The 18,187-nt window shown below is 37.3% G+C and overlaps 3 protein-coding genes across 3 annotated transcripts; all 3 read left to right on the top strand.

The window, feature by feature from the left end:
- Positions 1 to 325: 325 nt before the first annotated feature.
- Positions 326 to 4,032, top strand: LOC113634507. Its single transcript, XM_027133518.2, has 5 exons — positions 326 to 574; positions 1,797 to 1,946; positions 2,351 to 2,393; positions 2,721 to 2,766; positions 2,872 to 4,032. Exons 1-5 carry the CDS (start codon positions 566 to 568, stop codon positions 3,599 to 3,601), a joined length of 978 nt encoding a protein of 325 aa, XP_026989319.2. The 5' UTR covers positions 326 to 565; the 3' UTR covers positions 3,602 to 4,032.
- A 3,703-nt stretch (positions 4,033 to 7,735) lies between these two features.
- LOC113634493 (apolipoprotein L3-like) lies at positions 7,736 to 12,082 on the top strand. Its single transcript, XM_027133502.2, has 8 exons — positions 7,736 to 7,828; positions 8,420 to 8,503; positions 8,653 to 8,802; positions 9,235 to 9,339; positions 9,549 to 9,650; positions 9,921 to 9,960; positions 10,496 to 10,535; positions 10,755 to 12,082. The coding sequence occupies exons 1-8, from the start codon at positions 7,820 to 7,822 to the stop codon at positions 11,485 to 11,487; spliced, it is 1,263 nt and encodes a 420-aa protein (XP_026989303.2). The 5' UTR covers positions 7,736 to 7,819; the 3' UTR covers positions 11,488 to 12,082.
- Positions 12,083 to 14,862: 2,780 nt separating this feature from the next.
- On the top strand, positions 14,863 to 17,773 carry atf4a (activating transcription factor 4a). The gene is made up of 3 exons (XM_027133505.2): positions 14,863 to 15,016; positions 15,933 to 16,334; positions 16,452 to 17,773. Exons 2-3 carry the CDS (start codon positions 16,037 to 16,039, stop codon positions 17,354 to 17,356), a joined length of 1,203 nt encoding a protein of 400 aa, XP_026989306.1. The 5' UTR covers positions 14,863 to 15,016; positions 15,933 to 16,036; the 3' UTR covers positions 17,357 to 17,773.
- The last annotated feature ends 414 nt before the right edge of the window (positions 17,774 to 18,187 follow it).

Below are 18,187 nucleotides of genomic sequence, written 5' to 3'. Positions count from 1 at the left end.
GGGCTATTTGACCATGAAGGAGAGTGATGAGGTGCTGCGCCAGATGACCTGGCCTCCTTTGAAGAACCTAGAATATATTTTCGGTTGTTTCACACTTTTCGGTTGTTTCACACTATGAAAACATATATCAGAGGAAGTAGAATAACAAGAATTCAGATCAATTTCTATTTCCCAGAGCATGCCCTCTGCTGGTGAGGAGGAGAAACATCACTTGTATTTTTGTAGCTATAAATGGCGTTCTTTAATAAATTAAACATCTGCCATTGGCAAATTGCTGTTGTTTAAGAAGACTAAAGCACATCATCAGGTCATAATTATTTTATATAACAGCACATCATGTCATGTTTTAGTTCTTAGTAATAGGATCCAACTAGATGAACTTGTTTGATGAATGCATACGTATTGTTTTGCCAGTCATTTGAAAGAAAGCTGACGAGATTCCACATTACAGCAAGTTTAAGGAACTGTTTTGTTTCAAGGCTAGCAATCGCATTCATTTACACTTCATCGCAAAACTCGACAGCGTCAGGTGTAAGTTTAAGGATCTGACAGCAACACAGTTGAAATGTTAAAGGTAAGAATCAAAATTTTGTTTAACAATATAAACATTCAAGCTTTTGTAATTCAAGTGCCAATGACATATTGCTAAACTATAATGTTAGTAGTATTAGCAGTGAATGGAATTCCTGTTTTAACTTTGAATTTTTTATTTATTGTACAGTTTATCTTTAAATTGTATACTTTTACACCATTTTTAGTGTCAGGTCAATTCTTAAACAGAATAGAAAGGTCATCAAAGGTAGGCATGTAAAAGACTATAAGTGTACTAAAAGGCTTACAAATAACCATATATTGTATTAACACACAGTATGTACTCAAACTTTCAGAATGTTAAATTTAATATAAGTAAATATTAATAGCACAAGAGGACATAAAAAATTTAGTTTAACAATTTTGCCTCACACCATTAGGGTAGAGGTTTTATTCCCACCTCTGTGCATGGGGTTTGCATTTTCTTCTGGGCTTAACCTCCAGTTCCTCCATCTGCCCAAAGACATGAATTGTAGGTTTATTTGGCATCTCTAACTTGTCTGCAGTGTGTAAATGGGTTGGCTCCCCATCCAGGGTGTCCCCCACCCTGCGCCCTAAATGTCCTGGGATAGACTCCATTTTTCCATGACCGTATGAAGGAAAAGCTGTACAGAAAATGCTGAGATTGATGGAAATAACAAAATGAGTGATACTGTATATGAAGTCATTAAGTACTAGCATCTCATCATTTTATTTACATTTGGGAGTGTTGGAAAACAAATTTTCTCAAAAATAGCCTCTTTAACCACTTTCTGTTAGTCATTCTCTACCCATCATTGGTGTAAATCTTTTGGACCACCGCACTGCTGGAAATCTGTGGACAGATTCTCAGTCCAGCAACTCAGTAATGTCACAGCACCTGATTCAGTTATTCAAAGATCTCGCACATGGTAATACCAGTGCTCACCAAAATACTTCCTTCACGCAAATAAATGCAGTTTACTGTGAAGGTATCGGTCAAAATGGCTTGCATGATTTTCTTGCATGTGTATGCATTTAAATGTAGTCATTTTAACATTTTATCATAAAGTTTCTTCACGGAACGTCAAGGAACGAGTACAGAAACGCATGCAAAATATAAGAACCAAACAAATCTAAATGTTTATTAATAATAAATGTGTAAGGGAATTAAAAGGCAACAATATTTATTCTCTGTTCCATATGACTGTGTCTTATGGCTGTTTCTATGCTTATTACTGTGATAGATTGTGGATTGGGATAAGAAGCCACCACCAAACAAATCCATACTGGACAGAATTATCAAAGCAGGTGGTCGACGCTTACCAGGCATGGTGCCTTCAAGTCCTATTTCTTATTCTGAGCAACTGAGTGGAGGAGAAGAGCTGTCTGTACAGGTACCAGTGGATGGAATGATTTCTTTTTCTAGGCGCACCTTCTCACCAAAGTCATTTGTCTTCTGAAGACAAAAAAGGGGTCCTGCAAGAAGCCAAAGAAAAGTCCTATTGTGCTGAAGTCTTCCCTGTTTCTGACATTAATGCTGACATTGATGACAAAATGCTAACAAAACAAAACAAAAAAAAACCCTTTGATCGGTGTGAGAACAGGAAATGTCAAAATATGAGTCAGAATAAGATGCACTGACATTGTAAAGTATATTTTTTGGTGTCGCATGTCGGTCAAAACCGTGTCAATCTTGTATGCCGCCATGATAATGCACAAATCATATTTCCCATATAGAATTCATGTCAACTTTAACAAATCTTCAGTGTTTAAGGATAATTTTTCTTCCGTCTATTAGGACGATAATGGAGACTTCATGGAATGGTGGTATTCGGAGGAACGTAAGTTGAAAAACATACAAAAGAATATTAGAATTATATACAATAAATGTACCAGATTTTTTTGCATTTTTGTAATTCTATTCAAGTATTGTCTGGTAGAATTTAAGCTGCTTATAATAACTGCATATCATCAATTGGAGTCTTATTCAGTTTACAAGCACACAGAACCTTCAGCACTGTACGATGAAAGATCACGCACATTGAAATATGCTATTCATATATATCTACATAAAATTCTCAGAAGCTGCCCTTATGTATTTATAACTATATATTATGTCACTGAAACATCTGTTTGACCCTGGATATGAACCCTTTTTTTATTTTCAGCCTGGAAGGAACTTGACCATCCTAACGCAGAGCAAGTTGATGCAAAGTAAGTGTCAAAAATTATGTTTCTGAATGAAGACACTTGGGAATCTATTACATACTACAAAAAATGTCCATGTTCCCTGTTCTCTCTTTCTCTTTCTCTCTCCAGGTCCCTAAAAGAAAAAGCTGAAAATCTGATAAAAGCTCTACATGTGTATGATTACCTCCTATGTAAACAAGAAGTGATTCTGCAGGGTCACATTAAAGAACTAGAGGAAGTGGTGGAGAACATTGATAAGGAGGTGAAGACAGCAGATAGAACCAGAGGAACTCTAGGGGCAATAGGACTGACGGCTGCTGTCGGAGCTGTCATATATGCCCCAACGACCCGAGTGGCTTCCTTAGCAGTGGCTACAATTGGGTTTGGAGTTACAGCATTCTGGGCTGTTATTTCCAAGAAACGTCCCACCAATGTGAACAGGAAGAAACTGAAGACAATCTTAAATGTCTGCTCTACACAAATGGAGGAAATCGAGAGGTGTCTAAAGTATATCAGCTTGAATATGGCATGTCTGAATAAACACGATTTGTCCGCTTCAATTGGGGTGGATTCCAAAGCAGAAAAGGTTGTTAGAATGGTGAATGACAGAGACGGTGGAAACAGCATAAGAGTGATCAGTGCAGTCAGTAAGTGCTCAGGCCTGATCCAAGGCTTTGTGCTGGGTATGGATACGTGTTTCTGCAAAGACGACAATGAAAAACTCAAGAAGCTGAAACGGGGCTCAGAAACCAAATTTTCTACACAAATCTCTGTGCTGATAAAGCAGGTGCAAGTCAGCCTTGATCAGCTGATCAGTGTTGAATCAGTGTTGATCAGTGATCAGAAATCTCAGTGGTGAGATTTGCAGACATATAGAACATAATTTGGGAGGGGTCATTGATATAGTATGATGGTATTACAGCATATAGTCCTATTATATCATTTAATAGTGAAATTTGAAATGCTGCTATATACTATATAATAAAAATGAAGGATTATAAGTATATTTTCAAGTAACAAATCAAATTTGTTGATTGGTGGAGTCTTTGGGTTGGTATGTTTCCAGAGCATTTCTTTTAATGCTGGTTTCTATATGAAATCTTTTATGTGAAATTATGTAGAATGAATGCACTTTTTTCTGTTACATGTGATGTAACCTTTTTGCACTTTAGCGGTTAAAGGTTTTGCTGGACGATACTTAGAGTAGAAGTTGTGTTGTTGTGACCATGCTATTTACTGTCAGTGACTGAAGTGATTAATATCTTCCAAAATAAACATACCTGTATTAAAGTGAGTTTTGTGACACTTCAATTTCATGTACTGTAGGAATTGAATAATTGCAATAAAATATTGACATGAATGAGGAAGAAAGTAGCAAACTATATGTACTTTCATTCAGGTTAACTTGATCTGTATTTTTTTTAATATAATTAAATCTTAATACTTGAGTGAAGGTATAATACATTAAATATTTTCTTATTATAACAAATAGAAATATAACTTAGCTCTTCTTCTGTCTATACAAAGTGTAGAAAATAGTCAAACAGGCGATTACAGAACAGCAAAACACAACCAATATGCAATAAGTCACTGGACTAATAAAGGGATGATATTAGTAAAGATATCAGGGGTCCAGTATCTTAAACACTGGGCCTCAACAGTCTGATAAAGGATCAAGCATACGGACATCATCTATCTGTCCAGCTTCACGTATTGCTATGTTGCCAACAGCTACATACAATATGAGTCATACACACATCTGCAACAAAGTTGAAGCATCTGAGGCAGAAGAGAAGTGGTTGGTGAAGCCAAAGTGTATAGTTCAATTCATCATAAATAGTGAAAGAAACAGATAAAGAACAGATTTCTCTGTTGATATACAAATGAGTTTGTGTTCCTGCACCTAGGACTTGCCTGGCGTGTGTGTGTGTGTGTGTGTGTGTGTGTGTGTGTGTGTGTGTGCGTGTGCGTGTGCGTGTGCGTGTGTGTGTGTGTGTGTGCGTGTGCGTGACAGATGAACTTGTGTAGACTTATGTGGACGAGCTTATTGACTCAGTGATCTATTTCAAAGAAAACTCTGCTGAGATTTTTCATTTCTAATTTTCCCTCATATATACAGTTAGCACTAGGGATTTGTTCTCTCTCGCTCTCTCTAAAAAATAAAGGAAATAGAGAATGGAAAAAAACAGATTTAGATGTTGTAACTGACATCTAAGCAACTGTGTTGACAGAGCATCAGCTCTTGATAGAAAGTGAAGGGAAAATGGTAGTAATGACAGTTAAGATATCTGACAGGAGATTCTACATTCCATCAGGTTTAATAAGTTTATTTCTCAGCAAAAATCTCAGTTCACTTACAGTACACCATTCATGCTAGATGGTATCTAGTGCAGTTAATCTTTGGATCCTGCAACAACACTGCTGAAAATGGCAAGTGTAAGAATGAAATTTAGACTTTATTTAAAAACTTGTGTTGAATTCTATGGGAGGATATATATATGCTACATATAGAGTGAGTAGAGAGATATATCTGATGAATGTTTCCATCTGTTCGACCTGCTGTCATGCAGTGGTTCCCAAACTCAATCCCTACATTATACTCTTAGCCAAAAGTTAAATGTAGAAGGCTAAAAATAGGTCTTTGGTTTGGTTCCATGGAGAAACCCCAGAGCATATGGTTAACCATTTTGAAAGACAGAATTCAATTAATTTTTTTATGTTGAATTAAGTGCATATTATGAGGATTTAATACAAAACAACACAACTCTCTGTTCAGACAACAGATATACATAGGCTAGACTTGAACACAGAGAGAAAAATTTCAGATTTAATTCAACATTAATGGTACAGTTAGCAACTTAATAAAACTAGAACATAAACAACAAACACATAGCAATGTTTGCTATGTGTTTCTCACAATTTATCGATTGTCTAGATATCACACACTTTCCACTTTCCAAAACAATTTTCAAAATCACCATTTTGAACAAACTTGAAAAAACACCTTCCAGATGTCATAAAACTCCTTGCTACATATATACATTTCTCAAGAGAATGGATTAGTGGTGGCTCAAGTGCTTAAGGCTTTGGGTTGTTGATTGGAGGGTTCAAGCCCCAGCACTGTCAAGCTGCAATTGTTGGGCCCTTGAGCAAGGCCCTTAACACTCTCTGCTCCGGGGGGGCTGTATCATGTCTGACCCTGCACTCTGACCCCAACCTCCAAAGTTGGGATATGTGAAGAATGAATTTCACCTTGCTGTAATGTATATGTGTCAAAAATAAATGAATTATGGCTGATGGTTGATATATACAGTACAGTTTAAGACACTTGGGGGTTTATATTAGTCTATAGTCTAGTCTGAATATATTTTACTGAGATGTTACGAAACATCTCTAAAGAACAGGTTTGTGCTGTTTCATGTAAAACATAGCTTTTTAAAGGTGTGGTTGATGTCTTAACCTTCAAAACAAGTATACGCTTTGCAAAATTGACCTTTGGAAAGTCATTTTATTACAGTACTTGAGTGCATATACTGAATGCATAGCTATAACCTTTTGTGTATTTAAATTATTGTACTGTTGCTTTTTACAAATTAAAAAACATTTTAAATGTGTTACATTTCTATTTCATCCTCATATTTATGATATACAAAATTAGCACTCAAACAAACTTTCTTTAAATGAAGTTGTACTGTAAGCGCAATCCAAGTACCTGCTTCATTCACAGCTTTAGAAACTCCTATTATTAAACTCATGTGCTTTGCGTGATTGTTATTCATTGAGAATGCTATGCAGTTCCTAACTGAAAGTGAAAAGTAATTGGTAATAATGATGATAATGAATCATGATAAGTCCACACCTCTCTTTGTTTTGACAAGTAGGGTGGAGTACAACATGCAAACCTCTCAAACAATCATTACACTTATATATAACTAGTACATATTATTAAATAAAAACAACTAAGTATTACAACTCCAAATGATCAGTATTTTAAACCTCTTTTCTTTTGTACATCATGTATCTATTAGCATAAGTGGGTTCCGGTGTTACAGCAACACTGATCAGGCTAAAGAGGTTACTTAAGAGGAATGAATGAAATGCATTTATTAGTATAGGATATAGGAACGGGAACAAAATTCTAAATCAGCACCAATACACTTCATAAGCATGATAAAAAATGTTCAATTTATATAATCAAATCTTGTATGACTAAGGCTAATTATTCTGTATAGTTTGGTTATGTTCCAGTCAATGATCAATACAAATTGAAGAGCATCATGTTGGCACAATGACTAACTAAATGCTACTCTGTTTTTAATATGTTCTGGTGTCTAGTGTGTCTAATGCACAGAGATTTTGAGAGACTTGCACAGAGATTTACATGTTTGCAGTTCCATGTAAAAAAGACTGTGTATGAATAATTGTTAATATTGTGACATTTATGTAACTTTTTTGGACATAGTCTCCCATATCATGTGCTAAGCTTTCTGAAACAGGATGGAGTCTTCATCAGGGGGAGCTTTGCAGTTTCTTATTACCTTCAGAAAATGAGATGCTGAGGCTGGTGAGAGAATGGATGTTTGTATCTGCTATAATGTAAGTGGTAACATGGGCAAAAAATGTTTCATGGACCTTCTAGAACAGTAGCATAACTATCAACCGATATAATGTATGCTAAATCTTTAACTTGCTAATTAATAATAATACTTAGCATTGGGAAATCATGCATCACACCACTCCGGCATTGACTATTTTCCTATAACAGCACACTCCAATGTGTTTTTTCCCTTAATTATTCAATCATACTATTCGTTGCTACGTTCAGACGCTTCTGTTATTAACAGGAGTGATGTTTTTGAGTGTCTAAATAAGTGCAATGCCATGTCTGTATGACAGAATACTGACTTGCAAATGCAAATTAGTACTGACAGGAGAGTCTACATTCCAGGTCTATAAATGCATTTACATGCAGTATTTTCTGTCTGTCATGTGTGAAAACCTCAGTTAACATTCAGCACTCACACTAGATGGTATCTAGTGTAGCAAGTCTTTAGATCCAGCGACAACATTATTGAAAATGGAAAAGGTAAGAATGAAATTTACATTTATTTTTTATTTTAATTTGATATTAAAATGTTAAATTTAATTGAACAAATGCTAATTCAGCTCAAGTCATTAGATGGAATAAGAAATTAGTATTAATTTACTATTAATTTTTTTTGTTTACAAAATAGTTGAGTATTTGAGAATTGAGCTGAATTAGCATTTGTTCAATTAAATTTAACATTTTAATTTGATATTAAAATGTTAAATTTAATTGAACAAATGCTAATTCAGCTCAATTCTCAAATACTCAACTATTTTGTAAACAAACAAAATTAATAGTAAATTAATACTAATTTCTTATTCCATCTAGTTTTGCATATGCAAAAGACTAGACAATTCTGATCCTGGAAAAACTTGCATTTTTCCTTATTCTATTCTTCTCTTTTCTCTATCCTTTACAATTTAGATATATACAGTTTCGTTTAAACCAGTTCAGTACAGTGAATTGGCAGAGTAGGCATGCTTTAAGACTCAATGTTTTTCAAACTATAGTGAAATACAATTATAGCTATTTTGTCATTGTGTAAATCACCTTCTCTGGCGTTTTATTTCTATCTGAACTTTTCCACAGCCTCCTGTTCCTGCACCTAGAAAAAGGAGAGAAAACTTGGTAAAGCAAAAAGACATATGTTCAGAGGAATTCTCAGATGATACGGTACGTTATATTATTAATTACTTTTATTTTAATTGCTTTGTGCAGCTCGCATTTTCAGGTGCTGAACAATTAATGATACTATTAAAGGCTATATCAAGCTTGTGCTACCATTGAAAATAAGAGTCTAAATCTTTGTGTTGGTGTGATAGCCCATGACCCAAATTAAGAAGCCACCACCAGTTCCACCTAAAGTCCTCAAAATTGTCCGAGCAGGTGGGCAAGCTCTACCTGGCATGGTGCGTTCCTACTCTCAGCCTGAATATGTTGGAAAGAATAGAGGACAGGACTTAACTGTGGAGGTAACCTGGGACATTATTTTCATTTACATATAACAAATTAATAAAGACACACAAAAAGTTGGTCTAAGTATGACAAACCCCAATAATATATTACAATTATATATGGAAGGAATAATCCACAATGGGGTATTTTGAAATAGGAAAATAATAAATGATGGGGTGGTGTGACAATTATTATTTTATTATTATTTCAATAACAACACATCACAAAGTGTTCTGTTCTTCTTATACAGCAGCAATTCATATTTAATTCAATGCCAGGTTAATGATTTTATTAGCTGCGTAATGATGATCTGGTTATGTTTAATATTTTATAGATGTAAATACATCTAAGCAAATAAAAAAAACATTTTCTTTTTATTTTAGAAAAAAATATTTATTTATTATATTATTTATTTATACCATTTTTTTGTTTCTTATGTGGATTTCAAGGAGAATAATGCAGCGGATGGCATCCGATCCCTGACACTGCAGAGTACAAGTCAAACTTCAGGCGAATCCAATGATCAGAGAAAGAATACAAGTGCTAGAAATAATGTGAGTCCTACACTATAAGCTCAGACAAATACTTGAAATGTGTATACACTATAGATATCCAGATGTCTAATAATGAAAAAAGAGTAGATGACAGATTACACATGAATATAGCCCCTTGATTTTTACAGTTTTGTATAACAATTTAAAGAGAAATTTCAAAAAACATTCCTGATTTTTTTTATTTTATTTACAATTTCGTGTGTTTTTAGGTATCGACTCAGCAGAATTGGATTATGGATTCTCAAATGTTATATCAGAGAAGTGTTTCTCTTCCGGCGCAGAGCTCATCTCAGAGACAGCAGGATAAAGAGGTTGCTAAATGTCAAGTGTCACAATCAAATTTGCGTACTCCGTAAAGCCATTTCTCATAAATTGTATAGAAAATCTGTATAATATTAGGAATAACTAGTCAATTTCATTTTCTTAACTGATTTGTTAAGCAATATCACAATTTCCTATTGAACCTGTGTGTCAAACCGTCACCAAAATCGTGCACAGATTTTAGATCTCATCAGAAATACACAATGCGAGTATATGACTTAGTGCTGTAGTATATCTACATTTGTTTTTGCCTCTCATAGGACAATGAAGACATTATGGGGTGGTGGCACTCAGAGGAACGTAAGTTTAATAACATTGCACACAAGGTAGAGTTTCAAATTGGCATGTGTCACTGTTTATCTTACGTGTGACTCTGACGTACAATTCTAGCACGTCAGTCCATATTTTCTAGCCCAGATTATTTTTTGACTTTGATGTATTTTCCCTTACGTTGCTCACTGCACATACTGACTGTCAGTGTGAACAGAGATGCCTCTGGTTTTTGTATGTTTGTTTATGTGCCTATATGCATTTTGTTTTAATTCATATCTTGCCCCTGTCCTGTCATTGGTTGTCTTCTTGATGTATCATCATCACTCTCATCTGTTTGCAGCTCTTCTTTTAATTAGTCTGCGTATTTGAGCTCTTATTTCCCATTGCTCCATTGACAAGTCTCATTGTATGTTTTGTTTGTTTCTGCGTTTCACAAAATCATCTCTAAATATGCATAACATTTCCAGCATAAATATTCATACACATTTTAGACATAATTCAAATTAAATCTAAGTTTATTAAAATCTGTCTGCTATTGAATATTGACCATCTTTCTTTTCAGCCTGGAAGAATTATACTGACACAAAGGAAGATGATGCAAAGTAAGTGTGACTGTAAGACATGAATGCTTTTATGAATTATGACTGATGGTTTAGACGTACGTTACTGTTGAAGACATTATGCTATTGGTCTAGAATGGGCATTTTCATTCCATTTCATACATTTTTCTTTTTTTCTTGACATTTGGATTGTAAAAATTCAGGCCCTTGAATTCGATGAAGCTTCCACTCATTGCCTGTCTTTCTCCATTTCTCCCTCAGAACATTCACACGAAAAGCCAAAAATCTAAAAAAAGCTCTTAAAGTATATGATCACCTAATTTGTGATCAAGGAGCAAATCTGCAGGGTCACATTATAGCACTAAATGATGTGGCCGATAGCATTGACAAGGTCCATAAGGGGGTGAAGATAGCAGGTATTACCGGAGGCACTGCAGGTGCAGTAGGAATTGCAGCTGCTGTTGGAGGTGTCATACTTGCCCCAGTGACTGGGGGGGTTTCATTAGCAGTGACTGCAGTTGGAGTTGGAGTTGCAGCAGCCGGAGGAGTCACTGGAGCCTCAGCTGCCATCACCAACAAAGTCCACACCAACATGGACAGGAAGAAGGTGGAAACAATCCTGCAAGACCACTGTACACAGATAGAGAAATTTGAGAAATGTGTTACCTTTATTGGTGCACATATCGATGATCTGAAAAAATACAATCTGTCTACATTGAAAGGGGTGGATTGGACATCATTGAAGATGGCTAGAATAGCACATAAATTAGGAGACAGTGTGGGAGCAATCGGTGCAGTCAGCAAGTCCTCAGGTCTGATCCAAGGCTTTGCGCTCGGCATGGACATGTACTTCAACAAAGAAGACTCCAAGCAACTGAAGAAAGGCTCAGAAACCAAATTTGCCAAGCAAATCCGCAAGATCTCAAAGCAAATGGAGACCAGCCTTGATCAGCTGATGGCATTTAAAACAACGATGAATTCTGATGACATATAAAAACCCAGTTTGTTCCTTTATTTTATCTGTCTGGGGTGTTTGCAGATTATTATTATTATTATTATTATTATTATTATTATTATTATTACCATGAATGCCAACTTCCAGCTATTTAAATAACTAGTTATTAAAAAGAGAGATAAGATATTTTAAATTCCGTGTGGTGATGAAGGCATACAGGGAAATTTTATTTTGAGGCCAAACCTGACAGAAAAAAATGCACTAAAAAAATTGAGTAACAATATAGACAATGTAAAACTACATTTATGTATTAAAATGTTTATTAAAATGTTTAAAAGGGAATGTTGTTTTAAACCTGTGAACTTAAATGAACATCATACTATCATGTAAAAAAGCAACTTTCATTACTTATATAAAATTGCTATAACCCAGTACACATCATTTCTGTTCATTTGCACTCCTGACTATGCACCTGACTATTGCTACGAAGTTTGCTCATGAATTAATCAGAAAGAAATAAATGGGAACCAAAACCAGCATTGTTGGCTCTTGTTATTTGGTATTGTATGACAAATAATTTTACATTTGTTGTGATAAATCTTGTGTCTGACTATAAAAAGAAATACTACTATACTGTGCCATAAAATAAATTACATCTACTACAGTAACATGTCATCAACTATTACTACTACTACTACTAATAATAATAATAATAAATGGTGCTTGCAAAGCAACATTCTTATTATCCTGCATACATATTAATGGTGCTTGCAAAGTAACATTTTTACTATTGTGCATACTCTTCTGGACAAAACTTCGGCGTGTAACTTGTCCCGCAGCTTTTGTCCTAGACCCATGAATGACTGGCTCATTGAGGAGAGGTGTGCTATGACATTTCTAAGCGATCCGAGTACCGGTACTTCTGGTACCGGGTCTCAAAGTGGCCTTTTTTCCCATAGACTCCCATTATAAACTCTGCCTCACCATCATCCCATCACTCCTCCATCCCAGATTAACCCAGCTCTCCGTGCCCTCCTGATCGGTCTCATCCAGGACGGTGACGAGTCTGCTTACAGACTGGAGGTTGAACGGCTGGCTGTCTGGTGCAGCCTTAACAACCTGGAGCTGAACAAGCTCAAGACAGTGGAGATGATAGTGGACTTCCCCTGCTCTCCCCCCACTCACCATCATGGACAGCACTGTCACAGTAGTGGAGTCATTCAGATTCCTGGGAACCACAATCTCCCAGGACCTGAAGTGGGACATTCACATAGACTCCATTGTGAAAAAGGCCCAGCAGAGGTTGTACTTCCTTCACCAGCTGAAGAAGTTCAACCTGCCACAGGATCTGCTGAAACAGTTCTACATTGCCATCATCGAATCCATCCTCTGCACCTCAATTACTGTTTGGTTCAGCTCAGCTACCAAATCTGACCTCAGGAGACTACAGAGAGTAGTCTGGACTGTTGAGCGAATCATTGGCACAACTCTCCCCACTCTCCAAGATCTGTACCTCTCCAGAGTGAGCAAAAGGGCAAAGTCAATCACTCTGGACCCCTCACATCCAGCACACTCACTCTTTGAACTGTTGCCATCTGGTCAATGCTACAGAGCCCTGAACACTAGAAGGACCAGACACAGGAACAGTTTCTTCCCTCAGGCAATCCATCGGATGAACACTTAACACACATGGAACACACAACACTTCATTGCACATTTGTACTATGTTTACTTCAATTGCATATTTCATACTTGCACATCTGTACATACAATTGTCTATGCACATTTCATACGTGCACATCTGTATACAAATTGTCTATACTGTTTACTTCAATTGTACATTTCACAATTGCACACTTGTACATACAAATTGTGTATATTGTATACCTCGATTGCACATTTTCACACTTGCACATCTGTACATACAAATTGCCTACTTTTGTAAATGTATATTTCAATTGCACATTTCAACCTGTACATGTGTACATACAATTTTGCCTATATAGTATATGTCACTCTGTTACACTGTGGAGCTTGCCTGGCAATAAAGCTCTTTCTGATTCTGATTCTGATTCTGATGTTGCTATTACTAGAAGTACCCAGAGGGCAGCATTGTACTGTTTACTGTCTATGACTCTACTGTTTATATTCATCCATATTCAGTGGTGAAGGCTGAACATTCAGCTACTTCAGTGGTGAGACTTGGTCATAAATGTGGTTAAAAATAGGTAAAACCAAATATGTGCCATATGGGGAATATTAGTAGCAACAGAGTCAAGTGAAAGTGTTATATTTATTGTTTTATTGTGTTCACGAGCGTCTTATCCGCATTGAGTCGTTGTGTTCACAAGCGTCTTATCCACATTGTGTTGTTGTGTTCACAAGCGTCTTATCCTCATTGTGTCTTTGTGTTCACAAGCGTCTTATCCACATTGTGTCGTTGTGTTCACAATCGTCTTATCCGCATTGTGTCATTGTGTTCACAAGCGTTTTATTTACATTGTGTCACTGTGTTCACAAGCGTCTTATCCACATTGTGTCGTTGTGTTCACAATCATCTTATCCGCATTGTGTCATTGTGTTCACAAGCGTTTTATTTACAGTGTGTCGTTGTGTTCATAAGCGTCTTATCCGCATTGTGTCATTGTGTTCACAAGCGTCTTATCCACATTGTGTCGTTGTGTTCATAAGTGTCTTATCCTCATTGTGTTCACAAGCATCTTATCCACATTGTGTCATTGTGTTCACAAGCGTCTTATCCACATTGTGTCGTTGTGTTCATAAGTGTCTTATCCTCATTGTGTTCACAAGCATCTTATCCACATTGTGTCATTGTGTTCACAAGCGTCTTATCCACATTGTGTCTTTGTGTTCACAATCGTCTTATCCGCATTGTGTCATTGTGTTCACAAGCGTTTTATTTACATTGTGTCACTGTGTTCACAAGCGTCTTATCCACATTGTTTCGTTGTGTTCACAATCGTCTTATCCGCATTGTGTCATTGTGTTCACAAGCGTTTTATTTACATTGTGTCACTGTGTTCACAAGCGTCTTATCCACATTGTGTCACTGTGTTCACAAGCGTCTTATCCACATTGTGTCGTTGTGTTCACAAGCATCTTATCCACATTGTGTCATTGTGTTCACAAGCGTTTTATTTACAGTGTGTCGTTGTGTTCACAAGCGTCTTATCCACATTGTGTCGTTGTGTTCATAAGCGTCTTATCCGCATTGTGTCATTGTGTTCACAAGCGTCTGTGGAACTACTTTTCTGCACAACAAACCACACCCTGATGACTCATAGAACCAATCATATAAGCGTGAATTTGCGCGGAGTGATGTGTCGCGACAGCGGAAGGTTATCGGCGGGTGTTGATGGTCAGTATATAATGTCATGTGACACCAGCTTCTCGGTTCTTTTTCCTAGCGACACACAATTGTTATAAGGTTTTGGGCACAAGGCTCCTCTGCTCAAAATGGCAGTTTAGCGGCTTGCAGCGGAAAACTCGCAGCGGCAACACCTGCAGTGCAACGGCTATTTGCACTGGCTCTATTTATCAAAATGGCGTAAGTACAATTTCTTTATTTCCGTACAGAAAACATGTTTATATTGTCCGGTTAGCGCAACACATTAGCGGGGGTTGAACCATATGTTATCGGACGTCATGTCATAATAATTACATAGTTATGTGTCAGTTGTTTGTTGAAAAATATTAGACTTTTAATTTTGTCAAAATAAAAAAGTAGATATGTACATAAAAAAAATACCATAAAAGGCAAAAAACTGGGCTCATTAGTAATGGCGCTAATGTTAGACTAGTACGTCACATTCGACATCCTTTCATAGTAATCGTTAAAAGGATCTAAATATGTTGATAAATTATCGAGTAAATTTAATAGATATAGTAGTGTAAAACACACAAAATTTTGATGGATGAAGATAAACGGTAAGTTTACTATTGTTGTCGACCAGGCAACGTGGCACATTCAAAATGGCGCCCGTTTTACTACAAATGACATCGGGTGCTTTTGTTATGAAAATGGCGCGGGCGCCAAAGGCACAACTCCTTCTAAGCGGAAGTGAGGGCGTGGCTACTGGCTGTTTGTGACCATATTAAGAAGTCTTGTTTTACTTGAAGGGCGGGTATTTCCAGCTCACAACGAGGCTTTACTACAAGATTTCCCATTAAGCACCGCCTTGATTAATGTTTCTGTAGTAGTGGAAGTGAAATGAATATCTAGGCCGTGCTTTTATTCAGGGACCTGTATTTCAACTGTTTGGTTACATTCTGTTTAAGGGAAGAGACTTTGGAATTAGTCCAACATGTTTAATCAACCATTTTCTTCAGTCTACAGTTCCCCATTCCCTTCAAGATTGTCCTTGTTTTATATATGTAACATACTCCTTGCAGTACAACCAGACATTTGGTTGTTTTTTGTTAAAGCTTACCCCCTGACGATTCTGTGTTTTCTATCTTCTCAGGTCCCTCGAGGCAACCACCCTCAGCACTGCTGCATTTGACAGCATATCAACCCTTCTTGACTCGTCATCAGAACTCCTGTTCTTTTTGAGTCTGACCAAGCACCATGACTCTGAGCTCTCAGATTTGTGTGGAAGAAATGGGGACCCTGTTCTTGGGGTCCTCGACTCTGATGGCTGACCCCTTTGGGCCCCTTCTGGACGAAGATGAAGAGAGAGCTCTATCCGAGGGGTCTTCATCGCCCCTCTCCTTCTCTTCATACTCTGATTCTTACACCTCCTCCCCGTTTTCTTCCCCCTCAGCCCCCGATCCTCTAGGATGTAAAGGCGGGTGTGATGTGCCGCTCCCATGGCTGTCTGCCAGTGAGCAGTTTGATGCTCACGTTGGGGCAGATCAGAAAGAAGGTGAAGGTTCTTGTAAAACACTAAAGCACACTAGTAGCTGTTGAATAAGTTACAGATAACAAAATGGTTTTATGTTTAATGATCATACACAAATAAACAATTCTCTTTCTGTTACAGTGGATGCGTTTTCAGGCATGGACTGGATGACTGAGAAGATCGACCTCAGTGATTTTGACCTGGACTCGCTCATTGGGTCCTGCGAATTGGATGAGCCTCCCAGCTCTCCAGAGGAGCTTCTGGCATCCCTGGAGTCCCAAATGGATCTGGATTTGGCTCCACTCCCATTCCCATCAGCATCTACACCTGTTCCAGAAGAGCTCAATATACCTTCTTTCCCTCTAGATGTACCAGTTGAGTTAGAGATACAACATGAGCCTGATTCTGTTGTTGAGATTAAATCTGAGCCAGTCTCGCCAGCTCCTCCATCTCCTGCATTTACACTAGAGTTGGGCAGTGAAGTGGATATCTCCATTGCAGATATGGAGAGAACCACACCCAAGGCCAGTTCTGACAGCCAAACCCCCAGTATTGTGCTCTCCCTTTCCCCTGCCCACATAGTGGTGGTTCTTACAACCAAAGAAGAGCCAAGCATTTCCAACTCTTCCTCAGATCAATCTGACAGTGGCATTGAATCTGTATCTGGTTCACCTCCTCGTGTTCAGAGCCCTGTTCCATCACCCAAATTTATTGGTTCCTCCAGAACCAAACCCTACTCTAAGCCTGACCCTGATACAGTTGAAAAAGTTGCTGGTAAAGTAAAGACTGTATCAGGATCGAGCAAAACAGTAGACAAGAAACTGAAGAAAATGGAGCAGAATAAGACAGCAGCTACTCGCTACAGACAGAAGAAACGGGTGGAGCAGGAGATCATTAACGCAGAGTGTTCTGAGTTAGAGCAGAAAAATAGAGAGTTGGCGGAAAAGGCAGACACTATCAGTCGAGAGATCCAGTACCTAAAGGATCTCCTTGAAGAAGTCCGGTCAGCAAAAAACCGAAAGAAGTCTAAGCCCAGCTCTTCGTAAGATGGTGTCTGTATTATTGGCCTGACTGTTATAAGAAGGGCACAGGAAGGTTCTATAGGAGTATCTGTGCTAGTGTTTCCCCACACCCTTAAAATTCCTGTATAGTCACAGGATATTGTTGCATAGTTAACATGTAGTACTTAAGGTAGATACAAGTAGATTATGCACAAACCTGTTACACACCTAAAGCCCAGTCATTCATCTTTTAACTCTCTCACTTCACCTCTTAACAACATTGTCCAGAAAGGGGCCTCGTATCAAGCAGTGGATATGTTACACTGAATATTGCTCTTGTTTCATGTACATAGCTTCAGCTGCATTCTTCAACTTTATTTAAATTCTGGTGTTTGGTGTGAATTTATGGTGTACTATGCTTCTGTGTGTCTTCTGTTTTCTAATAAAGCTTCTAAACTTTTATGGGTTGTCCTTTTTATTTTTACAGAGAAATAAAGTGGATGAAACAGTTTAGGGGATAAAAATGAATGTGACTTTGCATGACTTGCTGGTGAATAATCAGCTCGAGAATGCTCACATGCTATAAAGGGAACAGTATGAGGAAACTGATACCAACTTCTGTTTCTTTAAACCACACCAGTATAGGGGTGTGTGTTTCATAAGATTTGGTGAAAGGGTAGTATGTAAGTTTTGAACTTCAGCTGGCTAAATTGCAGGGCAGTATCACTACTTGTAACAAATGAGTTGGTTTTGAGCATTAATTACCTCAAACCCTTCCACAGTGTGTTGACTTCAATATAAATCTTAACATGTTTGAGACAAAATGACATTATCCTAGGCTCATCAATTTTGAATGTACAAAAAGTGTGTTGTGAA

The sequence above is a fragment of the Tachysurus fulvidraco genome, chromosome 5 (genome assembly GCF_022655615.1).
Source record: "Tachysurus fulvidraco isolate hzauxx_2018 chromosome 5, HZAU_PFXX_2.0, whole genome shotgun sequence".
NCBI classification, from domain to species: domain Eukaryota; kingdom Metazoa; phylum Chordata; class Actinopteri; order Siluriformes; family Bagridae; genus Tachysurus; species Tachysurus fulvidraco.
Note: the sequence above shows the minus strand (reverse complement) of the source record. Positions and strands in the feature narration are given on the sequence as shown.